The following is a 27376-nucleotide window of genomic DNA, read 5'->3' on the forward strand; positions in this document are numbered from 1 at the left end:
CAATGTTGTCACACCCAAGACTGTCTGTTCCGGGGGAGTCGAGCGCACCGGTCGAAGCAGAGCCCTTTCTGCAAACACTTGCTTCTCTTCCAATCCCCAGGAGAGAGACCTGAGGTGCATTCTGTTCTCAATCGCGATGGCCCATGATGGCATGGACAAGTAAGTACAAAATATTGTCTTTCTGGTGCCATTTACAGACCCTCTATTTTCATCGTCTTTCGACACGAGGGGACTCGTCAGATGGAGCTCTCACAATGGGACATATAGGACTCCGAAATCCCAAATTTGTGTTCTCTCCACTGGTTCGTCCTCGATAATCCATATGGCGAGCAATCCGGTCACGAACCAGAGCAGAAAACGATTTGGCTTGCTTTACTTGTTAGTCTGACATGTTGTTGGTGTGTGGTTCGGTATTCCGTATATGAAGCAGGCTTTGTGCACTGCTCAGACATACATTGTTTTGTGTTGATTTGCATTTTATTTTGTTTCATTGACTCATTTTGGAGATTGAGATCCGAGTGCCTTCAAACGATCCATAAGGAAATACACCCTCAAACTTCAGACTTTCACTTTGGACTTGTCCTACTTTGAGGAATTCTCTACTTTTTTTACATTTCAATGCTACAACAGACAAGCCCAATTGGCCTTAATGGACTCTGACACTTGTCAGGTACATATTGGATTGTGTCTGCTCACTATGGACTGTTCGCATCTGCCGGTTCACCCAGGACTTGTGCATAGGTTCCCCTTGCACTCGTACACTGTTAATTATTAGCATGAACCTAAGTCCCCTTCAAGGTGAGGATGTTTCTGGTTCTTTCAACTTCATGTGTACCTCTCTCAAAGGAATGGATGTGCAAGGAGATTTTAAGCACAGGAAGAGTCCATTTGCCCTGCTGTGCCTTCCACCACTGACACCCATGCCCCCAGCAATACACTAATACCTGACACTCCCACCAACATATCCACACAAGGACATTGGCACACAATGGCCTCCTCTTTTCGATAGATGCAGTGAGATTTTTTTTTTTAATGTCCACATCATAAATGCAGATGGGGTAGAGGGATTTATTTTGGAATTCAAAAGACCATGCTCCATCTACGGCGACCCTTTGTGGCACTGCATCAGAACGGCAGTTTATTTTGTTAAATCCGACAATGTCAAAGATCAAGCGAACCGTAATCATGGAGTACGGTAGTACTCCATATGTAGGGATGGCATGGGGTGGGGAGGGGGGGGGAAATGGCCACCCCATCAAATGTGTACAAAATGATATGCTAAAAAGTTACAATAGAGTGAAGTTGGAAGCCTTTAAATAGACAGTGCAATGGCAAGTGCACTACCGAATGACATACCTTTCTGTACTAATCGATGTTCTCGGCCAACAAAAATAGAAGCAAGATTGCTCAAGGAGGACAACATCATCCTCAAACCACTGCGTCCACTGTTTGTATGGGCTGGCTGGATAGCTTGGAGGTATAAACACTTTCCTTTAAGCTGTCTTGCTTCGGTATGAATCTCAGCTCAGCAGCAAATTGTCATCCTGGTGTTTCGAATTCAGGAAGATTTCCTCAAGGTGTGCACCAACGCTATTGCTGGCACCCTGAACAAATGACTAATTCCTACGATAACTTACATGGGGCACTGCATCGGTGGCATAGCCATGCCTCCAGCAAATGATGCTATCCACAGCCGTACACTGCAAAGTTGCCCTATCATGATTTTATCAATTCATCAGGATATAGCTCTGAAAGTTACTTTGGCTCTGATATAGGTACTTGTTGTCCTTGGGTTGTGCGATCAAGTTTTGGGTTTTTTGGCAGGTCTTGGTGGGGTGGTGATTTGGTGTGGTGCGTCTCGTATGGAAATAATCATGGGGGCCCACGTTTCGAGACAGACTTTGTGTTTATTAAATGCCGAGAAGCGCGCTCTATAACTGCGAGCAGTTGTGCCAGGGCCCAAGATGCCCTGCTTTGATCGAACCCCTCCTTGATTGGAGACGTGACCCATGACATCATATTTGTAAAACTGATTTCAGAATGGGCAGTCGATCAGATATTTAAAGTCTCGCATTGATCTATGCGTTTTTTTTAAAAATCCAATATGGCTGCCAGACCACGTGACCTATGAAGTTTTAATTTTTGCATCCTTTGCTTGAGCAGTTCGAGAGAAGTATATTTTTCAATGTTTTACCTTCATTCCAACATGGCTGCGAGACCATGTGACCGATGTTGGAATTTTCAACCAATATTCCCCATGACTCGTCGATCATGTTAAAAAAAAAAAGATATATTGCTCTGAAACCGCTTAACCTGCCCATGCGATACTTTACAAATATGATCCTCCACCTTTGGTCCATTAATTTTGATGCTGATGATGTCACCACTCTGTCCGCAGTTACAGTGGGGAGAACAAGTATTTGATACACTGCCAATTTTGCAGGTTTTCCCACTTACAAAGCACGTAGAGGTCTGTAATTTTTATCATAGGTACACTTCAACTGTGAAAGCCGGAATCTAAAACAAAAATCCTGAAAATCACATTGTATGATTTTTAAATAATTAATTTGCATTTTATTGCATGAAATAAGTATTTGATACATCAGAAAAACAGAACTTAATATTTGGTGCAGAAACCTTTGTTTGCAATTACAGAGATCAGACGTTTCCTATAGTTCTTAACCAGGTTTGTAGAGACTGCAGCAGGGATTTTGACCCACTCCTTCATACAGATCTTCTCCAGATCCTTCAGGTTTCGGGGCTGTCGCTGGGTAACACAGACTTTGAGCTCCCTCCAAAGATTTTCTATTGGGTTCAGTTCTGGAGACTGGCTCGGCCACTCCAGGACCTTGAGATGCTTCTTACGGAGCCACTCCTTAGTTGCCCTGGCTGTGTGTTTCGGGTCGTTGTCAGGCTGGAAGACCCAGCCACGCCCCATCTTCAATGCTCTTGTTAAGGGAGGGAGGTTGTTGGCCAAGATCTCGCGATACATGGCCCCATCCATCCTCCCCTCAATACGGTGCAGTCGTCCTGTCCCCTTTGCAGAAAATCATCCCCAAAGAATGTTTCCACTTCCATGCTTCACGGTTGGGATGGTGTTCTTGGGGTTGTACTCATCCTTCTTCTTCCTCCAAACATGGCGAGTGGAGTTTAAACCAAATACCTCTATTTTGGTCTCATCAGACCACATGACCTTCTCCCATTCCTCCTCTGGATCATCCAGATGGTCATTGGCAAACTTCAGATGGGCCTGGACATGCGCTGGCTTGAGCAGAGGGACCTTCTGTGCACTGCAGGATTTTAATCCATGATGGCATAGTGTGTTACTTATGGTTTTCTTTGATACTGTGGTCCCAGCTCTCTTCAGGTCATTGACCAGGTCCTGCCGTGTAGTTCTGGGCCGATCCCTCACCTTTCTCATGATCATTAAGGCTCCACGAGGTGAGATCTTGCATGGAGCCCCAGACCGAGGGAGATTGACTGTTATCTTGAACTTCTTCCATTTTCTAATAATTGCGCCAACAATTGTTGCCTTCTCACCAAGCTGCTTGCCTATTGTCCTGTAGCCCATCCCAGCCTTGTGCAAGTCTACAATTTTGTCCCTGATGTCCTTAGACAGCTCTCTGGTCTTACCCATTGTGCAGAGGTTTGAGTCTGATTGATTGAGTGTGGACAGCTGTCTTTTCTGCAGATAACGAGTTCAAACAGGTGCAGTTAAGACAGGTAATGAGTGGAGAATGGGAGAGCTTCTTAAAGACAAAACTAACAGGTCTGTGAGAGCCAGAATTCTCACTGGTTGGAAGGTGATCAAATACTTATTTCATGCAATAAAATGCAAATTAATTATTTAAAAATCATACAATGTCATTTTCAGGATTTTTGTTTTAGATTCCGTCTTTCACAGTTGAAGTGTACCTATGATAAAAATTGCAGACCTCTACGTGCTTTGTAAGTGGGAAAACCTGCAAAATCGGCAGTGTATCAAATACTTGTTCTCCCCACTGTATGAAGCGCACTGTGGTGTTGTCTCCATCACCAAACTTTGGCTGAAGTCACTCACTGTGGGTTTACATTGATAGCAGTACAACTGGTTTTTTTTTTTCTCATAACAACCCCACCCAAAAATTAATTTTGGGTGACCTTGAACCTTTTGGGTTCTATTTGTGACTTAATCTGGGTTGACGCAACTTTGACAGCACACACCTTTGATGTGTCAAGCCTCGGTTTGAATCTCGACACAGCTATAAGCTGCCACCCGAGTGTTTCCCATGCAGGATGATGCATCAATGTGTGTATCATCCATCGGTAGGGCATTAAGCCAGAGAAGCCATACGTCAGCACTAGCCATCGATGGACGTTAACGGTGTCTTTCACCAAGAGTAGGTGAGTTATCACGGTCACCTTGAAATAATTACAAATTCCTGCCCAATTTTGCTTCAGTTGAATGTCAGGCCTGGTCAGTTGGTTCATAAAAGACTTAGACCAGAAACGTTTCCCAGCTGACCACAAAATAAGATGGCAATAATTGTGGTTGTGAAATAATTAGTAGATTTACGAGTTAATTTTGTTCCATAAAAAAAGTTTAAAAAAAATTAAGCAACCTCGAGATTTGGAAGTCAACAATAAATACATTTTTAATTCTCATTTAATGGTAAGCCAGGTTAGTACTCCTGGAGTGATTTGTTGACCCATTGAGCAAAATAATTATGCATGAGATACTGAAATACTCGAGGTTCCCCGCCTTTTGGGTGGTATGAGGAATAGATCTGTGTAATACGAAAGCTAAATCTTGAATGGTTTTTGAAATATCGCGTACACAAAGTACTGGACAGCTGTTCAGTCGGTCGGTCGGTCGGTCGGAGCTCATTTTCATGTCCTTCATAATGTCCGACCTAGTTGGAGGGGCTGGGGACAATAAAGTGAGTTTTACTATCATGAATAGCACACATGTGGAATGCAGTTGCATTTGTTGCGATATTGCAAGGGCAAATGTGCGGCATTTGTGGACCACTTGGTACCCAACTTCCCGGTGCATGGCACTTGTAATCATGCTGTAAATATGGCTGCTGCACTCCAAGATTGTATAATTATGGAACAGTACGGAGCAATCAGGTTTTTACTTTGTGAAGCTGTCAAACTGTGTGACCCTGTTAGGAGAATGACTGCACAATACGGAACGAACTGTTTGTTTCAGAAAAAAATGTGTATGAATGGTGTGAATGGTTTTGAGGAGGATAGGCGAGCGTGTGCGATGTGCGACGGCCTGCGTGAACAGTGTAGGCTGCCACAGAGGACAATATTGGTGATCTTGATGGACTGATATGTGGGGATAGGTGTGTATTAAAAGTGAACAAAGCGGCCATTATAGATACTAGTGCGTGGCCGTACGTGCAAAAAAAAAAAAACTTTCAAACCGCGAGCCAGAAACAACAAACACACAGGCCGTTCCTTCGCTCTCGCAAGCCCATACGTGCGTGGCCGTACGTGCAAAAAAAAAAACTTTCAAACCGTGAGCCAGAAACAACAACCACACAGGCCGTTCCTTCACTCTCGCAAGCCCGTATGTGCAAAAAAAAACTTTCAAACAAACACACAGGCCGTTCCTTCACTCTCATAAACGACGACTGGATTGGGGCATTGTGTTTATCTATAAATGCGCATTAGAAATCGAGAAATTATTTGAATACACTAAGTCATCACTATCCGGAAGTCCGTACGTTGTAACCCGTAATGGGGAACGCGGCTGAGGATCTCTTCCCCAACGGCCACGCCTACGCAGCAATGTGTCCTGTCATTGGTAACTAAATGGCGCCCTTTCCCCATCGGCCATGCCTACGCAGCAATGTGTCCTCTCATTGTTTTGGTAAATGAATGGCCATAACTTGGGAACCACTTTCCGATTCATATCAAACCTTGAAAAGGCACATCCTCAGGTCCCCAGCAATATATCTGGCAAGTTTCAATGAGATTGGACCAGTGGTTGTCGAGAAATAGCGGTGACAGACACACACACACACACACACACACACACACATTGCTGGAATTATAGATAGATGTCTCATGGTATAGTACACACCATAACACCACAACAAACCTCAACCTTTTATTCTTCATTTCTCCCTTCAAGAGAACCCCTTGCAGAGGCTGTTCTGTTTCACACTTCCCTCCAGGGGCTTCAAGCAAGCAGCGCACCACCATCTGTTGTCATCCCCAATTCTGACTGATAACCTTTATCTCCTATTTTCCTGTTCGTTAATTCCCTTGATGTTTGTCCAACTGTCAGTTTTACCTTACTCTTCCATGAGCCTCACTCCTGTAAATAAAAAATAACAAAGGTGTGGCAGAAGTGTATGGAATGGTATAGTACACACCATTGCGGACCACCTGGTACCCAACTTCCCTGTGCATGGCACGTGTAATCACGCGACAAATATGGCTACTCCACTACAAGATTGCATAATTATGGAACATAAGTATGGACGTGTAAGGGGACTATAATTTATCCAAAAATAAAAGTGTTCCTTGTCGGAGAAGCCTTCATACAGTGGGGAGAACAAGTATTTGATACACTGCCGATTTTGCAGGTTTTCCCACTTACAAAGCACGGAGAGGTCTGTAATTTTTATCATAGGTACACTTCAACTGTGAAAGATGGAATGACCGTTTTTAGAGCCATTTTTCTCTGCTGTGCAGGGGTTTGGCTTTTTGTGAGGAAATGTTTTATGGCCGGATGCCCTTCCTGACGCCAACCCTGGTCGCCTCTTACGACACACAGGGATATGGTACACCTATTCTAACCGGGGCATACACCGGGACCAGTACACTGGCACTCATTTCGCCGACCTCGGAAGGATGACAGGTTGAGTCAACCCCCTGGTGTTAATTCAGCAGCCAACGGGGCTTGAACTCAGGACACTGGGATCCCAAGCCACCACCCTAACCACTAAGCCAACACCAGGCTACCTGTGAAAGATGGAATCGAAAACAAAAATCCTGAAAATCACATTGTATGATTTTTAAATAACTAATTTGCATTTTATTGCATGAAATAAGTATTTGATCACCTACCAACCAGTAAGAATTCCGGCTCTCACAGACCTGTTAGTTTTGTCTTTAAGAAGCTCTCCCATTCTCTACTCATTACCTGTATTAACTGCACCTGTTTGAACTCGTTAACTGCATAAAAGACAGCTGTCCACACTCAATCAATCAGACTCCAACCTCTCCACAAAGGGCAAGACCAGAGAGCTGTCTAAGGACATCAGGGACAAAATTGTAGACTTGCACAAGGCTGGCATGGGCTACAGGACAATAGGCAAGCAGCTTGGTGAGAAGGCAACAAACTGTTGGCGCAATTATTAGAAAATGGAAGAAGTTCAAGATAACAGTCAATCTCCCTCGGTGTGGGGCTCCATGCAAGATCTCACCTTGTGGAGCCTCCATGGTCATGAGAAAGGTGAGGGATCAGCCCAGAACTACACGGCAGGACCTGGTTCATGACCTGAAGAGAGCTGGCACCACAGTATCAAAGAAAACCATAAGTAACACACGACGCCGTCATGGATTAAAATCCTGCAGCGCACGCAAGGTCCCTCTGCTCAATCCAGCGCATGTCCAGGCCAGTCTGAAAGTTTGCCAATGACCATCTGGATGATCCAGAGGAGGAATGGGAGAAGGTCATGTGGTCTGATGAGACCAAAATAGAGCCTTTTGGTTTAAACTCCACTCGCCGTGTTTGGAGGAAGAAGAAGGATGAGTACAACCCCAAGAACAACATCCCAACCGTGAAGCATGGAGGTGGAAACATCATTCTTTGGGGATGCTTTTCTGCAAAGGGGACAGGCCGACTGCACCGTATTGAGGGGAGGATGGATGGGGCCATGTATCGCGAGATCTTGGCCAACAACCTCCTTCGCTCAACAAGAGCATTGAAGATGGGGCGTGGCTGGGTCTTCCAGCATGACAACGACCCGAAACACACAGCCAGGGCAACGAAGGAGTGGCTCCGTAAGAAGCATCTCAAGGTCCTGGAGTGGCCGAGCCAGTCTCGAGACCTGAACCCAATAGAAAATCTTTGGAGGGAGCTGAAAGTCTGTGTTGCCCAGCGACAGCCCCGGAACCTGAAGGATCTGGAGAAGATCTGTATGGAGGAGTGGGCCAAAATCCCTGCTGCAGTCTGTGCAAACCTTGGTAAGTACTACAGGAAACGTCTGATCTCTGTAATTGCAAACAAAGGTTTCTGTACTAAATATTAAGTTCTGTTTTTCTGATGTATCAAATACTTATTTCATGCAATAAAATGCAAATTAATTATTTAAAAATCATACAATGTGGTTTTCATGATTTTTGTTTTAGATTCCATCTTTCACAGTTGAAGTGTACCTATGATAAAAATTGCAGACCTCTAGTGCTTCGTAAGTGGGAAAACCTGCAAAATCGGCAGTGTATCAAATACTTGTTCTCCCCACTGTATCATTTTAATAACAAAATGAAGTCGAGTGGAAAGTTCACAAACTCACTTTACTTATCGACTTACCCTCATCATATTCACATATATCACTAAAAAACAACAACAAAACATTCAGAAACCTTTTATGAACAGATACCATCAACAGGAGGTTGATTGAGGTACTGTATGCCAACTGCCGTGGAAAGCAAGCAGAGGCTGAGGTTTAGGGGGATACCCCTTTGTCGGTGCAAAAACACGCTCTAGTTTTCTTCGCCTTTTCAGCATCTTATTTCTGGGGTACCCATTTCTGTTAGCTTACTGGAACTCAGTTTAGGTGTAACTGGTACACCCACTTCATGCAGGAGTGGCAGGGTCGTTAGTCTGTGGTGGACCTGATAAGCTTAGAATACCTCAAAGACGTCGGGATTCCTCCAAATTTATTTCAGTTTAGTGTGAAACAGCAGTAGCGACTGTTTAAAAACGTAATCTTGCATGTTCGTGGTTTATAATACTTTTTACTTTGGGTAGGGCTGCTCCACGAAAGTCTACGCTAGGCTATCGAAACCACGTTAAGTGTTTGAACAAGAAAGATAAACCCCTTGTGGAGAGGGGATATTAGTAGTATTAATATTGTTTTGTAATAACATTTTTATGCTATTGTCATTAGTGTTGTTATTGGAAGCGGCCTTGGAAAAGTGCCACAATTAGCTATCTTAACACGGATTTCGCCTAAGGGGGATTAATTTAATCACTACAACCTCCATCGTGTGACCATTAGTCCTCTTGTCAAGTTTGGTTGAGATTGGATAAGGAACAACCAAACAAGCCGGTAGGTGACATGGGTGGTCGTTATATAATTGCATACTAGTCATACAGTTTTTGACTGATTGGGCTGAAGATTTTTGACAAAGAGGTTGATTATAGTGCGCATAAAAGCGCAGAAGCCGCTTTTTGATTTTCGGGAAAAAAAATATTAAAAAATATTTTTTCGATTTTTTTTTAAAAAATTTCAAAGTCCCGTTGCTAGGCAACAGTGGCGTCCATAGCAACGGTGCTCAAAAGCATACAACTAGATCCTGGTATGAACCTACCAATCAAGTTTCATAAAAATCGGTTGACTCCTCTTGCCTCCAAAGCTGTCCATTACATACAAACAAACAGACTAGCCGGTAGGCGACATGGGTGGTTGCGACATGGGTGGTTGCGACATAATTGCATACTAGTCATTCAGTTTTTGACGGATCAGGCTGAAAATTTTTGACAAAGAGGTTGATTATAGTGCGCATAAACGCGCAGAAGCCGATTTTTTGATTTTCGAATTTTTTTTTTGGATTTTTTTCAAAAATGTCAAAGTCCCGTTGCGAGGAAACGGTGGCGTCCAGAGCAACGGTGCTCAAAAGCATAGAACTAGATCCTGGTATGAACCTACCAGTCAAGTTTCATCAAAATCGGTCGACTCCTCTGGTCTCCAGAGCTGTCCAATACATACAGACAGACATACGGAAAACCTGAGAAAAACGGTTGTCTAGCGACCACCAAACAGACATACAGACAGACGGAAAACCTCAGAATAGTGGTCGTCTAGAGACCACGCAATGTATCATGGTCAGACAGACAGACAGACACTAAATTGCGTATTCCACTATGAAAGGAAGATTTCAACGTGCTATTCTTTTTTTTTCTATTGATTAACAATCTGAATTATCAGCAAATGCTGAGTTTGTCTTTAAGTTACCAGTTTTTTTAAATCTTGTATTTAGCCAGTGGAGCCAAATTTAAGTATGTTGCCCTAAAAAGCGAACGTTGACAAAGAAGAGATTTTTGGGCCGATGTTTGACCATAAGTTAATTGGTTGGGGAAGGAGGGTGAAAAGCGGATGCTTCTCATGTAATTTATTGCAGTAATTGGAAGTGAGTGATCATGGTGTTCTCTGCCATACCCGTGTCCTGACAGTGGGAAAGTGAAAGTGCTGAACCCACACCTGGCATCTCTCCAAGAAGATGTGCTGTACCACCTGGGAATGAGCAACACCACACATGACCTTCCGGAAATGTTTGGTGATGTTAAGGTCTATTCTCTTCCTCGTTATTTGTGTGAAAACCCTTGTGTTTTCACACGATAAGGACGATGCAGCCAATGCATGCACGGCATTTCAGAAATGTTCCCATGCTATGTATAAGTAATTCTACTTACTAATAAATATATTGATAACGATGGTGTTTAGTGCCAAAACTGAGAGGTAAACGGTAGACAAACATTATTTTAAGTTCGGAACATCACCTTGTCTTGTGTTCACAAGATAAATTTGATTTTGAGAATCCAGCATATTTCCAGAATAAAATGTACCTTCTGGTCGAGAAAGTTCAGAGATTCGAGGAAACACAAAGATAATGGGTGTGTGGAAGGTAATATAGCAACGGATTGCTGTCTTGGATGAATGGAGGACAGAGAATGAGGCAACAGACTCAGGAAGGCAGTTCTGAACAAAAGATAAGAAGGAGATAAAAGATTGAAGTTCATTTGGAACTGGATGAAGTTACACAAGAAACTTTGACAGAGGAGGAGGCCATTTGCTCCTTCAAGCCTTGATGGATGGTGTGCAGCATTGGTATTTTCATGTCTGTGCTGCTTGTGAAAGTCTGCAGCTGTATAGGAACTCGGGTATGGTTTGAAACAGCAAAGGGCTTACCTTCTGTAGCTTTTCTTGGTTACTTTATGCAGCTTTCTTTGGCTGGAAGAGCATGGGAGATAGTTTTATATAATTCCAGCCACCTGGGGTACAGCCACCTAACAGCTTGGTAATTCATTAGGTGAGAGTCGATTGGTCATTCCCTTCAATTACGGGTGAGAGATGTCACTGGGTCTTGTATGTATGTATGTGTGTATATATATATATATATATATATATATATATATATATATATATATATATATATATATATATATATATACTGTATATATATATATATACTGTATATATATATATATATATATATATATATATATATATATATATATACTGTATATATATATATATATATATATATGTATATATATATATATATATATATATATATATATATATATATATATATATATATATATATATATATATACTGTATATACACAGCTCTGGAAAAAAAATAAGAGACCACTCCCAAAAAATTTTGATCAGCATCTCTTCATGTATGGCAGCCATTCCATTCCAGTGTCTGTTGAATTCCAACACAGGCACCCCTCATTCTACTTAGTGAGGTACTGATTATGTGATCACCTGAACCGAATCTTATTTAACAAGGAAAAGTATGAAAACCACTACTGTGGTCATCACTATCCTCTTGCAATCGGACCAGCTGGATGGCAAAAACAGTGCTCGTAGTACCTCAAAAGTAATTTAAATTAAAAAAAAAAACTATTGACCATGCCAAAAGAGTTGAAAAGAAAAGTTTTGAGTGAGGAAAAGAAGGGTTCAATTCTGGCTTCACTGGCGGAGGGATATATTGAGCATCACGTTGCTTCCATCCTTAAAATTTCAAAGACGGCGGTTCATAAGAACAAGGTCAAGCAGCAGGCATTGGGGACAATAAAGCTACAGACTGGCAGAGGGCGAAAACGACTTTCCACTGACCGGGATGACCGCCAACTCATTAGAATGTCACTCAACAACCGTAGGATGACATCAAGTGACCCACAAAAAGAATGTCAAAAGGCAGCTGGGGTGAAGTGCACGGCGAGGACGGTTCGAAAGAGGCTCCTCGGGGCAGGGCTGAAGTCGTGCAAAGCGAGAAAAAAGCCCTTCATCAATAAGAAGCAAAGAAGAGCCAGGCTGGGGTTTGCAAAAGACCACAAGGATTGGACCGTAGAGGACTGGAGTAAGGTCATCTTCTCTGATGAGTCCAATTTTCAGCTTTGCCCAACCCCTGGTCGTCTAATGGTTAGACCGAGACCTGGAGAGGCCTACAAGCCACAGTGTCTCGCACCCACTGTGAAATTTGGTGGAGGATGGTGATGATCTGGGGGTGCTTCAGCAAGGCTGGAATCGAGCAGATTTGTCTTTGTGGACTCATGAATCAAGCCACGTACAAGGTTGTCCTGGAAGAACACTTGCTTCCTTCTGCTATGACAATGTTCCCCAACTCTGAGGATTGGTTTTTCCAGCAGGACAATGCTCCATGCCACACAGCCAGGTCAATCAAGGTGTGGATGAAGGACCATCAGATCAAGACCCTGTCATGGCCAGCCCAATCTCCAGACCTGAACCCCATTGGAAACCTCTGGAATGTGATCAAGAGAAAGATGGATGGTCACAAGACATCAAACAAAGACGAGCTGCTTGAATTTTTGCACTAGGAGTGGCATAAAGTCACCCAACAGCAATGTGAAGGATTGGTGGAGAGCATGCCAAGACGCATGAAAGCTGTGATTGAAAATCAGGGTTATTCCACAAAATATTGATTTCTGAATTCTTCCTAAGTTAAAACATTAGTATTGTGTTGTTTAAAAATGAATATGAACTTGTTTTGTTTGCATTATTTGAGGTCTGAAAACGCTGAATGTTTGTAGTTATTTTGACCAGTTGTAATTTTCTGCAAATAAATGCTCTAAATGACAATATTTTTATTCGGAATTTGGGAGAAATGTTGTCAGTAGTTTATAGAATAAAACAAAAATGTTCATTTTACTCAAACACATACCAATAAATAGTAAAACCAGAAAAATTGATAATTTTGCAGTGGTCTCTTAATTTTTTTCTAGAGCTGTATATATATATATATATATATTCCCCTGCTCTTCGAGCCAAATCAAGTTGCCAATTATTTTATAAACCTCTGAATAATGAACCTCTGAACTTAGGAATAACTTGTGTGCTCATAAGACAGCATATGTTTGCAAAATACAAGATGATATCCTGCAAGGTGAATTAAAAATCACGATTATGACCCAAGCTGTGCATTTTAGTTTTTAGAATTAGCATGCCTCTGGGCATTAAGATAACTTCGTTGATTGCACATCTCAGCACAACTGATTTCTGGGTTTCCTTCCTTGGGGGATTGGATGATAGATTGCCATCCCTCAGGCACTTAAGAGTCTCAGATCAGAATCAAAGGAATATGAGTAATCGTTGCATTTTGCAGATTGTTGCCACATGGTTTCTCAAACATTTAAAGTAATTTTACATCGTTGATAGCTGGTCGGACAACAAAAAAGGCAATCTCAGAATAGCTCATGACAATCCTCTTTAACACGTGTGTGCACACGCACATAATAGCTGTTTTTTTTTGTTCCACATCCTTCTTTTTCTTTCTTGTTCTTGTTCTTATTACCTCCACCACCGAAGGTGGAAGGAGGTTGTGTCATCGCCCCTGTTTGTTTGTTTGTCTGTGAGCAGGATATCTCAAAAAGTTGTGGACGCATTTGGGTGAAGCTTGTGGGACAGGTTGGGTATGTGATGAGGAGGAATTGTTTCGATTTTGATGAAGATCTTGATCCAGACATTGTCATTTTTCACCATTGAGAGATAGGGCTAAAAGCTATACATAGCATGATATCTCAAAAAGTTATGGACGGATTTGGACAAAACTTGGTGCCTGAGTTTGGGAGGTGACAAAAACAAGCCAATTCAATTTTGGTTAAGGTCAGGATGCAGATTAGGCCCATCCGTGGGCTACAAAACATAAACTGTTCAGACTGGTAGAAGTATGTGCTCTACCAAGTGTCATTCTAGTTTTTTTTTTTTTTTTAATACAATGTCGAGGCTCATATGAGAGCTAACACACAGAATGCACAAGGGTGGCAGGAAACAAGAGGAGCGGGAGAGGAAAGGACAAAACAGTGGGGAACAGAGACATTGGGAAATCTGTGGAAGGGAGAGGGATGGGGTGGGGAACATGGGGAATACAAGATGGACATTAGAGGGAATTTCAGGAAGGAAAGCAGGGAATTTGAAGGAGGTGGATTAACGGGAGGAGAAAAGATCGTGGTTGTGGATGGGGGAAGATAAGAGATGGTGGTGAACAGCTGTTTTGAAGACCTGGAGGGAAGAGTGGGATTGAAGGGAGTGTGAGAGTTTCTTACAAAGGCGGGAAAAAAGAGGAATGAAAGAGTGGAGGTGAGCAGTGATTCGTGATTTTGGTAGTTTTACCAGAAGGGGTTTGCAAGCAGACTTTGAGCACCCTGTGGAAATATGGGGGGGCGGGGGGGAGGGGTGAGGCTGAAGAGGAGACGGTAGAAGATAGAAAGACCACCGACCTGCCTGTGGTGAGAGAGTGAGAAACCCCAAAACTCAGCCTCACCGCAGGAGATACCAATAATCTTGAATGCCTTGGTTTCCACAGCATGAAGTCAAGAAAGATGAGAGGCAGGAACACCAGCCGAGATGGGAGAGCAGCACTCCATCAGTCTGCGGACCAAAGCTTTGTATGTCAGGAGCCCAGGTGGGTCGAGAAAGGACTTTGCACGACGGAGGATGCCCAGACTGGCTTTGGAGGCCAGCTTGGAAATGTGACTTTCCCAGGAAAGATCATGGCAGATAGTGAGACCCAGAAGCTTGAATGAAAGGACTTCTTCAAAAGGGTTGTTGAGAAAGTGGATGGGGGGTTTGTCAAACGGTCCTTTCGGAGAGACGTCGTGAGAGTGTGAGATTTGTCAGGATTGAAAGACATGTTCCACGTGTTGAACCAGTTTGTGATTTTATCCAGATCTGCAGAGAGGGAAGAAGCTTGCCGGTCGGAGGGATGACGGATGGTACGGCAGAGGGTGGAGTCATCAGCAAAGTGACAAAGAGGATTTTCCAGAAAGTCGGGGAAATCATTGATGAAAACCAGAAAAACAACAGGGCACAGAACGTTGTCTTGTGGTCCTTGAGAAACTTAAGGAAAATTTCACATTAGCTCTTTTGTTTGCTTCTCTTTTTCACTCACTCCTTTCAAAAGAAAAGACTGACATTATTTCAAGGCATTTCTTTTGCAGTTCTCCCATTATTTGAGCAAGCGACGTTGGTGATGTGAAGCGTTAGCAATTTAACATTTTCTGTCCTATCTTGATATTCCCATTCGAATGAGCTCTCGCCGTGTTGACGTGTATGTGTGTGCATGTTGGGTGACAGTTTGTATGTGTTGGTGGAAGCATGGGGCGAATGAAAGCATTTGCAGAATTCCTAAGAGGTGAACTTGGACTGCCCCGGGATGAAGAGAGCCAGCGGAATTTATGTGAGGGCACGGATCGGTATGCCATGTACAAAGTGGGACCAGTGCTGTCCATTAATGTAAGTATCAACACAGACACTTTGGCTCTTGAGTAGTATCTTCTACAATATGTATAATATATATATATACATATATATTAGGTTTTGAAGGGTATATGACATGAAATAGGTTGCTGTTGAGTGTTGATGTGTTCCACATTGCTAACCAATTTCCATGTGGAGCAATGTCATGTTTTTGTAAAGATGAATGTTTCATCTAAACTTGCACTGAATTTGAACACGACAATGTTTTTATTCGAAATTTTTGTGAAAACGTGCTGACCATGTTTCTCCAAAGGACGTGGGGGGCAATATGATCAGATGTGCAACACTCAAAAAGAAGCAACAATGAGCTATCCACATTTCAGTGAAAATGAAACGATCGGAAAAAAACGAAGGCAATGAGATATTTTTGATGCATCAAGTCCGTTTCTTGCTAAAATGGAGCCGTGGTGATTCCAGCTTTGTCGCATTGCCTTTGGCAGGGAAAACTGCCGCTCAGCAGAGTCAGAAGCTTAAGCAAGAGGTTAAGTGAATTACCAGCACAGACTTGTGATTTCTGTCGTTCCTTCACTTATTGTGTCCGTCCGTGCCCAACTGTATCCCTAATGTCTCGCTGTTTGTACGTCGCTTTTTCACCCCCTGTAACATAGCTCTTCCATGAGCCCATATTGTGGACACAAAATAGGATTGATTTGCATAAACATTTTATTCAAGTCAAAAATTGAGGATTTCTACCCTTTTAAGTGGTTGGCTATCCTTTTGGATCAATTTATGTGATGCTCACACAACTGAGGGTTAAATCAACTTACTCTTTAAACAACACTGTTTTCATGTGGTTTTATTTATTTATTTATGTAAAATACAAAACGTACCATCATTTCAAATGTAATAATGCCTAATTGACAGCGTTTATTTGTCAGCCACTTGGCAGAAAAGCAATGTTGTTACCCACTGACCAAGTAATACATCATAAATCTGAACCCACCACTTGTGGAATGGACATACAATCTCCTCTTACCTATCCTCCTTCCTTATTTATGACACATTACGTGGCAGGTAATGAGATAATAATTGCTTCATTTTTCCTGGGATATGGTGCAATGGATCTGTTCGGAAGCCACATTGTGCATTACTTACAGCCGTATGCAATCCCACGGTAAACGTTACACTGCGGTTAGTGGAGCTGTTGCGTGTTAAAGGCGGACGAGTCAGAAAGAATAAAACCTCAATCGGTGGGACAGTTTCTGCCATATGTGTGAGCACTATATTGATACAGTTTAAAAACGCAACCTATTCGATGTTTGTGCAGTTTTATTGAAGGCAATGTTTAGAAAATAATTAATTAATTACCCACCCACCTCCACCTTTTATGCCCATCCACTCGCCTCCCACCCTCCAGCACGGCATGGGCGTACCATCCATGTCCATCTTGCTGCATGAGCTCTTCAAGCTGCTGTACCACGCAGGCAGCCGCAACGTTTTGATTATCCGCATTGGCACCTCGGGGGGCATCGGTAAAACACTTCTCAGCACTCTCATTCAGGTTCTTACTTTTTTCAAGCAGTTTTATTTTCCTCACTTGTACCTGCTTGGAACACCTAATTAAATCAATGGGAAGATAAATCCTCTGTTCACAACAATAAAGGATGGCCAAATTTATTGCACAGACAGACAGAAAGACAAGGGCATTACAATAGTCTCGCAGCTAATGTAAGCCACAAACGCCACCTGGTGGTAGCCAGTATTTCACGTTTTTATTTTTCAACCAATTACATCTATGGAGTATGTACAATTAAAATGTGAGTACATCAAAAACGTATGAACAATTAGCATGCACAAACACAGCTATAAAGTCCTCCTGTCCATTCCTATCTCAACCATCCCACCTCCCACTCGCATCTGGACCTTTTTCTTAACCAATCTTTCTCTGCTGTATGCTCTTAAGATTTTTTTTCTTCTTCTGCCAATCTCTGGGATACCAGTGCGGCGTTCTCACCACGAGGTCACACCTATATACACATCATCTTTCATATATACAAAACTTGACCGGGATAGTGAGAGATAGCAGCCTATTGTTGTTTCACTTATTCCCAGGTGTAAGTAAGGCCAATGCTGATTTTACCACCATCCGCAGGACTAGAACCTGGCACAGTGGTGGTGTCGCATGCAGCTGTGAACTACAAATTTGAGGCGCTTTTTGAGCAGCCGATTCTTGGCCGATTAGTCTCACGACCTACGCAGATGGATGAGACCCTTGCTCAGGAGCTGCTGGAATGCAGCAAACAGTTTGCTGAAGACTTTCCAACCATCCTGGGTGACACACTTTGCACCAATGATTTCTATGAAGGTATGTGTGCTGCTGTTGGGAACAAACTTATTGATTGTTTTTTTTTTTTTCCATCTGCTGTTGTTACCAAACAGATTGCGTAGAGGAGGCAGCATATGATAAAATGTAGGTGTTCATAAAGATTACATTTTTATTCATATTTCTTCCTGAATATATATTTTTTTAATTTATATTTGACCTATCTGTTTGTTTATCTGTCCTTTATACAAGCACAAACTGTTTGTCCTAGAACTACCAAGAAAGTTCTAGGACAGCGCACAGGATCGGCAACAACACTGGATTTGACTGGACCTGCTGTAATGTGTTGTTTAAACAAGTGTTCGATTTGGCGCAATTCCAGATTTTGGTGCATTTTTCCCGAAAATCGGTCCCGTCATTTTCTGCCACAACAGGTCTCATCATGTGCGTAATGGTCGTTAACAGGAAGTTAATGCAGCAATGTTTTTTTTTTTTTCCAATTTTCGAAAATCCCAATAACTTTACCATGCCACCAAATGAACGGGCAAGTTTGGGCAGATCTGCATCAGCAGCCAGAAAAAAAAAACACAATCACGTCTTGAAGCTGACAGTGAACGACATGCCAGAGCAACAGAAACATTGCAAGAAAGACGATCAAATCAGCAAAAAAAATATAAATAATCAAAATCACCCTTTTGTCTAAAACTTAATTTTGTTTAAAGAGCATGTTTTGGGTCGCTGATGACTTCGCGTGATTTGAAGGTTGTAATCACATTAATAATCGTTGGGCAATTATTTTCTTACATTTGAAACTCAAAATATGCTAAAATTAACTTTAAGTCAAAACTTTTGTCAGTGATCGAAAAACAGACCGGAATTTACCGAAGATGCTATGACGTCATGTTCTCCATAAACTTTGTGAACATTCGGAAACAGCGTGTGAACAATGGTGAGATGCGAATCAGAGAGTGATTTCAGCGGCGATGAAATTGAGTGTTTTTATTCCGATATTGCCGTGGACGAGTCGGAGGATGATGGGAATTTATACTATGGAGTTTCTGGCCCTGAGACATATAAATTTGAGCCACTTGCAAGTGCCAGAAAACGGCCTATTTCGTGTACAAGTGGCAGGACTGACTGTCCGGCAGTTCACACTGACAGACTCCACCGGACAGATTAGTTTGTAGATTTTCATTTTCTTGTTCGATGCAGAAAATAATCTAAAGTCTGATTCGTCTGTGACTTGATATAATAATATTTAACCCTCTAGTCACTCAAGAGTCAGAAATAGAATGAATCAATGATGGACCCAAATATATTAGACACCGTAGCCTTGGCGTTGAAGTCTTTCTGACAGCTGAGCTTGACCCTAGTGAAAGTGAACAGTTAGAACAAACCCCAACTTTCAAGAGACTGTTGTGGCATAGAAATACCAAAACATGCTTAACCTCTTTGGGAAATATTCTACCAAATTTAGAAAAAAAAATGGAAAATTGATCAATTTTTTTACAATTGAAATGAAATAGCCCAATTTGCTGATGCTGTTAAAAAAGTAATTTAATCAACAATAAGTTGATTTGTTGAGAAATTTTTCATGCTTGTGTTTTTCAGAAAGTTTAATTATGTGTTTTTCCATGTACTCTTTAAGAATACATTTCAAGGTTTTTCTCACTTAAACTCAACAATTGATTCTGTGACAGAGCAGTATCTGGAGAACTTGTGAAACAACAACTCATATTCACAGAGTGATGATCAGATGTGTTTATGCCTTCGTCATCCTCGGCTGTGAAATGGTCACCACAAATGACAAGTCTATCCAAAGGGCTCTTCATCCGTTTTCTTTGGGGGAAAATTCGCCCGTTTTGTTTGTACAAATCTTATCCACTGCCGGCGAATGTTTGATTCTTTCGGGAATCGGTGGGAGCGATTACCCGTTTTCCAGCCATTTTCGCAAAACATGACGACACACGTACGAGGCATGATGTAGAAATATCCAAATAACTTTGTTCTACAATAATTTAAAATAAAAAAGGATAATATAGACAGTTGCAAGCTCAAAAAAAGCGAAAGAACGGCCCGCTGAACTGGACACTTCTTCAATGAGCGAGTGAGCGTCCGCTTTGTTTTGGAGAACGTGACGTCAACATCCATATATGGGCACGCGGCTGTTTTTTTAAACAGCCTCGAGAAATAACAACTTCGGAGTTAAATTTCATTAATTTTCCCAATAGTTAGGCAACCACAATAGTTTGCATCAAACTATTTAATGCACATATAACCATATTGATAAATTTTCAGAACATGTTTGGTGACCCGCAACCTGCTCTTTAAATTAGGGAAATGATGTGAAATTTATGGGTAACTGTGCTAGTGTCTGTACGAATGTATGTATGTCTGTATGTGTTTTATGTATATATATATATATATATATATATATATAATTATATATATATATATATATATATATATATATATATATATATTTTGCATGGGTTGAGTGGATAGCCTAGAGATACAGTATATATATATATATATATATATACATATATATATATATATATATATATATATATATATATATATATATATATATATACATATATACATATATACATATATACATATATACATATATACATACATACATACATACATACATACATACATACATACATACATAGATACATACATACTATGGATGGATGGATGTCTCAGACGCACCTCCTCACTGTTTTGGTGAGCATCGCCGCGGATTATGTCTCACACCATAAAACTGCATAATCCGCAAAGAACAACCATCCGTCTGCCATGCAGACAATTGTTCCTGCAAATGCAAACCATTCAACCAGAAGGCACGTGATGTGACCAGCAGGTAAATCGAAACATGAGTAGTGTGACGAGCACTCCACTGATCTCCATTGGCCAACAGTCCACACCAAAGTGTTGCCTCTAACACAGAGGCTTCGGCCCGGTCAAAGAGACTGCTGCGGATTATGTCGCACTTGCGGATTATGGTGTGGACCATTGTCCAATGTGGATCAGCGGAGTGCTCGTCACACTCCTCATGTTTCATATATATATATATATATATATATATATATATATATATATATATATATATATATATATATATATATATATATATATATATATATATATATGATTAACCCATGGGGAATAAAATTTGAGAAAGATGATGTCATCAGTAATGTGGTGTGGCAGCCATATTGGATTTAAGCGAAAAATCCTTTAAAATCTTCTTCTCTGAGACCACTGAACTGATGAATGCAAAACATTGAATCGCTCTGTGTCTGATCAAAGCAGGGTTATACCAAAGCTGGGCAGCTTGGGGCCCGGCCATAATTGCTTGCAGTTATAAAGTGTGCTTGTCATTGTTTTGGGGATAAATACGTCAAAGGTCAAGGTCAGTCATCACAAACATGAAAAACACATTTGTCGCCATAACTTTTTAAGGATAATCTTCAAGACTTCAAACAGCTGCCAAAATGTTCCTCCTCAAATTATCTTTCATAAGTGTGCTCTCACATTTGACATTCGACCTCTACTTTAATATTCATCGCCATTGACTCAATTTAGCCTTGATGTTCACAAATGTGGTTGTATCCTAATATATCCTCATAATCAATAAAGCTTTTGATAATGGTGATGTGTGTGACATGATAGGGTGCATGGATGATCTGGGTATATGGGTCATAAAAGCTGTGGGACATAATAGTCACGGGTTCAGTCAACAATGATATTTTTGTTCAGAATGAGCATGTGAGTCGATACTCTGCATTCTACGAATGCTACTAGTTTCTATGCCTCCACTGGCAATGTCACCAGAGGCATTATGTTTTCCGGTTGTCCGTACATATGTACGTCTGCATGTACGTCCATGCATGCTAATTTTCTGTCTTCTCTGCAACCGCTTATCCGATTGACTCGAAATTTTCACCATAGGTGTGACTCTGACTGTAATGTTTTTGTGATGATTATGACGTCTTTGGTTATGTTGTGGGGCAGCCATGTTGGTAAAAAAGAAAAACTTTGAACCTCTGTATCTCCAAAAGTGTTTCATGGAAATTTTTTTTGAAACTTAGCACATGTGAAGTATTCCCTCTGGGAAACAAGTGTGATTTTTTTTTTTTTGATGTCGTAGTATGAATTATGTTTCGTTCTGACGTAGTATGAATTTTCTGGAGCTTCATTATGACATAATAATTTAATTCGTGAAACACTTTATCCGATCAGTATGAATTTTTTTTGAAGATCATCTGGGGCTAAATTGTATAGGGTGGGGGGAGGGGGGATTGATGACACCATTTGTTACGTGATTCAGCAGCCACATTTTTTTAAACATAGAAAAACCTTTAAAAATCCCTGAAACGGCTGAACAGATCGAGGTGAAACTTTACATTTATCATCACCTATCCATGAGGAACGAAAAGTTCTCCACCTATGATGTCATAGCTCACATGGTTTGGAACCTATGATTTTTTTTGAAGAATAAACTTTTAAAAACGTTCTTCTTCAGAACGGCTTGACAGATCAAGGTGAAACTTCATCCACATATTCTCCAGCCCTTGAGGATAACAGGGTGTTCACGAATAATTAATAGATCACATGGTCTGGCAGCCCCATTGGATGCAATGAAATTCTTAAAAAATGATTTCGCTTGAACCACTTGATCAGTTGACGTGAAACGTCAGTAATGATCCGGTAGTCATGGGGAATATATGTTTTAAATTTTAACCTGATTGGATGCATGGCCTGGCTGCCAGAATTCTTTAATGTTTTGAATCTGTGTTCTTTGATTGAAATCAAACTTGATACAAGTAAGTATAATTATGTAATAATGTGGGCGGAGGCATATCTGGTGATGTCCAAGAGTGCCCTTCTCGTTTATTGTATGAGTTCAAGCACTAATCTTCATCTTTGAATGATCATCCAGGGCAGGGGCGTCTAGATGGTGCTATATGCAAATACACTGCCGCAGAAAAGCTGAACTACCTGAAACATGCGTATGCTGCTGGTGTGCGGAACATAGAGATGGAGTCTTCCGTCTTTGCTGCAATGAGCAATGAATGTGGCCTGCGTGGTAAGTAATCCGTGCTGCATTTTTAGCACTAATAGGCTATGTGTTGAATGTGTATTTTTGCATCATCATAGCTAGGCAAAAATATCATCCATTTATTATAGTTATTCTCTGCAGACTAGTGTAATTCCAACTGTAAGAGTACAACTCTCATGCACCATAGTTCCAAGTATACCATTTTTGCATGGGGAAGATAAAGTCTTGTACATTGGACCATTGGACCATGAAACGGAGGCCAAATAACTGCTTGCTTCGTTATCTTACCAGTTGTTTAAACGGTTAATCCACACCAGATTTTAATCATACGAGCAAATTACCTTTAGGGTGATTTTCATCACCTCCCAACAGTGGCAGAGCCTTCAATTAAATTATGTATTTGCATATAAATATATATATATATATATATATATATATATATATGTATATGCATATATATATATATATATATATATATGCATATATATATATATATATATATATATATATATATATATATATATATATATATATATATATATATATATATATATATTTGGGGACACAAATTCTTCATGTAAATGTGTATTGTGTAATGCCACCTCCACAGTACATTATCCCTGTTCCCACATTCTCCAGTGCAGTGAGATGTTTTTACTTTATGCACGTAACCCGAGTTATTATTTTATTTTTGGGAGCAATTGAGGTCCCTGTCCGTTGCCAATACACCGCCCAAATAAATGTACGTCAGAAGAATGTGTTGCATGCCTGGAACAAGATCGCAGGTTTTCTGCTGGTTTTCATCGTGAAAAAGAAAAACACCCCCGATCAAGGAAATTTTTATTTTCATCTCGTACAGGTGAAGAATATTACCATGAACAGGTAAATGCAGTCAGGATAGAGATCTCAGTCTTTACTTTACATGGTACCTGATTGCACATGTTGCACAAGATGAATGTTCCTCAGGTTTTCAAGTCATTCTAGATGCCATTACCCCAAAATGCAGCATCACAAATTAGTCTTTAGGGCTGGCAGGATAGCCGAGATGTCTGCACGTTTGCCTCTGAGCTGTCTAACTTGGGATCAAATCTGGACCCGGCTATAAACTGTCATGCTGCTGTTTTGCAGGCAAGGTGAGACATCGTGTACGACGTAGGGCCTACCTGGGATAGAGGACTGAGCATCCTGTCTGCCAGCATGAGTTGGTGGAGGTTTATGATTCCATGGGGTCCTTTGCCAACAGTTGGCTACCTATCACCAACACCCTGCCTAAATTAAAAAAAAAACATTCCTGCCCCAACTACCTTTGGCAAGGCAAAGCCAAACCACCCACTGTAACCCTTGCCTTCGAGCTACGTTGGCAGCACTGAATCTGTCGTCGGGCAGAACATCAGAAAGAGAAGAGGAAGTCTGGTCCTCATTGAAGTGGAGGAGCTTCTCTGCATTAAATGGCTAAATATTTTGGTATTGTGTTTCTACATGCCATGTGTTTGTTCCTTTTGGTCACGTGTTGTCCTTCGCGGGCTTGTTTTCCAGCTGCCGTGGTGTGTACCACTCTGCTGAACCGCCTGGAAGGGGATCAGATCAGCAGTTCGCATGCCGTGCTCTCGGACTACCAGCTGCGGCCACAGCGAATAATCGCATACTACATCAAGTGTAAACTGCGCAAAACTCAATGTCTGAAAGTGTAGAGAACTGGACCACCAGAAAGCAAAACATCTCGACCATATACCTCGCAACTTTATCATTGAATCTGTTTCATTATTATCGGTCTGCTCAAGAATGTATCATCCCTATCAATGATGCTCCTGATTCTTTCCTTAATCTCCTTAACACTCACTCTTCCTCTCTATTCTTAACCTCTGGTTTCCCTTTTAAATATGTAATTGATGCTTCCGTTGATTGAATGGTTGGTTTCATGCAGGTGATCTTGATGCTTGTCGAATTTTGCTCAAACTTTCAGAGCGATTCTGACTTTAATTTTCCACGACCTTATCATTTTGGATGTCTCTCTCAGCTTTCTAGAATTAGAAATAATTACACAGAGTGCAGTGAATCATTCTGAATGTGGTCATCCCTTCTGCAAATCAAAAGTGGCCACACAAAGCCTATGACTGCATTAACTGAGGAATTCAAAATTATGAAATGCGAGTTTGTGCATGACACATTTTGAAATTCAGATAGGTAGTTGCATAAGGCAGTGATTTCCTCATTCAGATATTGAAGTTACTATGACTACTACTGCTTCTACTACTACTTTTAATGGACTCAATTATTCTCATCTTCTCGTGGGGTCGGCCACGGAACGTTTTTAATTTTTGAACCGAGTCTTTTGTGAATCGCCAACCAGGTCTACCATTTGAGTGCAGCTAATTTGGGCAGGAATTTGTAATTTGCTCAGGGTGCCAGCAATAACTCACCTAATGTTTGCGTGAAACACTGTGCAATCTTGAAGGTCCACCAATAGCCAGTGCTGGCAAACAAATTATTCACTTTAATATCCTTTTGATAGTATACATGTTTACAAATCACCCTGCCAACAAAACACCAGGGTTGCCGTTTATAGCTGGTTCAGGATTCGAACCCTGGCTAGATAGCTCAGAGAGGGGTGTGTACACCTCCAGGTTGTCCTTGCAGCCTAATTTTGAAGTGAGCATATTTATAGCTGTTGAAAACCCTTTTTAAACATAATAAACACTTATTTGTTACTATCATTAGTATGTAACCCCAGACATTAGTATGTCAGGGCCTAAGTTATAGGTAAATAATAAATTTAAGGTTATTGCTCATTAGGCCTCCCCCTGGCCTAAAGGAAAGGGGAAGGTTACTGCTGCTATCAGGTTTGTTTCGACATTTAGTGTCCCCAATTTTAATGATACCACAGATAATGGGAATACAAACTATGCAGGATTGACACAGTTTTGACCTTGACCTAATTTTAAGGTTGTGACCCAATTACAGACATTTTAACTTTTTCACTGCAACTCGACTAAGGTTTGCCATGCAGAACAAAACTGTCCTCTATATAGCCTTGAGCAAGGCTCATTTACATTTAATTTACATCATATCCATATGGGTCAAAGGTCAAGGTCTTAGTTAGACCCCTTAGAGTACAATTCCACCATTTAGGTTTTTCTCCCTTTTTTTCTGCCAATGTCCGAGCTGTATCTCGGAGCCAGCTGGAAGTTTCGGAATGAAACTTTGTATCAATAATGGGAATAAAGTATGTAGGGTTGACAATCTTTTTGACCTCGATCCAATTTTAAGGTAATGACCCAATTATAGACATTTAAATTTTTTTAACCAAAACTTGACCAAAAACAGGTTTATCCAATCAATACGAAATTGTCCTCACGATATAGCCGAGAGCACATATATGCTTAATTTACATCAAGCCCCCCCGGGTTAAAGGTTAAGGTCAAATGGTGCTCTCTAAATAATAACACGAAACCGCTCAATTTTACGAATGCGGAATCTCAAAGACCGCTTGGTCTTTCGAAATGTTTTTGCATCATAATAATATGCCTGCACTGAAGTTGTGCACCTGATATTTGATTTGTGTCCTTGACCTACTTTTTTGTATTGTTACCTAATTAACAAGAAACACATTTTTCATCATAACTTGAATAGTTTTCCTCCGATTTTCATGATGTTGAGTTTTATGGATAGATTATACATGGGTACCCATTTTCTCAATTTACACTCTATCCCTCAATGTTGAAGGTCAAGGTCATATGGTGGCCTGAAAAGAATATAGCCATCATTGGATTGCGAGCCAAGGGTAAGTCACGGGTAATCGCGAAGGGTAAGCCTCTCCGGGTCAATGGAGGCTTACCATTGGCAATCACTTGGTCATCGCAGATATGTAGTTTGAAGTGTTTATTTAGTTGCAAAATAACGATGTCTAAAATTAATTTGAAATTGTTCAAAACAAACATACATTTTATGGATGTAATGAATTTCTTTGACTTTTTGTTTCATGGCTGATTACCTTTTGCATACAAGATTCGAGCCTGTTGTTTTTAGTATTTACGATCAATCTACAATTTCATTTTGATGATCCCTTGGGAATTTTTTTTTTATGAATGTCATATAAAAGGGGATGATTTATTGAAAAAACAACTTTTTAAAAATCTTGCACTTCCATAACTCAGGTGTTGGGACAATAATGAAATGTTTAAGCTCTTTTATTGGTTTACAAACAATTTTTTCATCTTTATGCTGTTTTTATGATTGAAGAGATTATTAAGTGCATTGTGCTTATGCGTAGGAATTATCTCGGATTAAATGCGTTGCTGAATA

General features: G+C 40.9%; 1 protein-coding gene across 1 annotated transcript; it reads left to right on the top strand.

Annotated features, from left to right (window-relative positions):
• Positions 1 to 27376, top strand: UPP1 (uridine phosphorylase 1). Its single transcript, XM_085892751.1, has 7 exons — positions 1 to 159; positions 10403 to 10517; positions 15555 to 15713; positions 17095 to 17209; positions 17830 to 18042; positions 22955 to 23101; positions 24611 to 27376. Exons 1-7 carry the CDS (start codon positions 137 to 139, stop codon positions 24763 to 24765), a joined length of 927 nt encoding a protein of 308 aa, XP_085748877.1. The 5' UTR covers positions 1 to 136; the 3' UTR covers positions 24766 to 27376.

Source organism: Eptatretus burgeri, chromosome 8, assembly GCF_056783735.1.
Source record: "Eptatretus burgeri isolate ZD-2024b chromosome 8, Ebu_testis_v1, whole genome shotgun sequence".
Classification (NCBI taxonomy): Eukaryota; Metazoa; Chordata; class Myxini; order Myxiniformes; family Myxinidae; genus Eptatretus; species Eptatretus burgeri.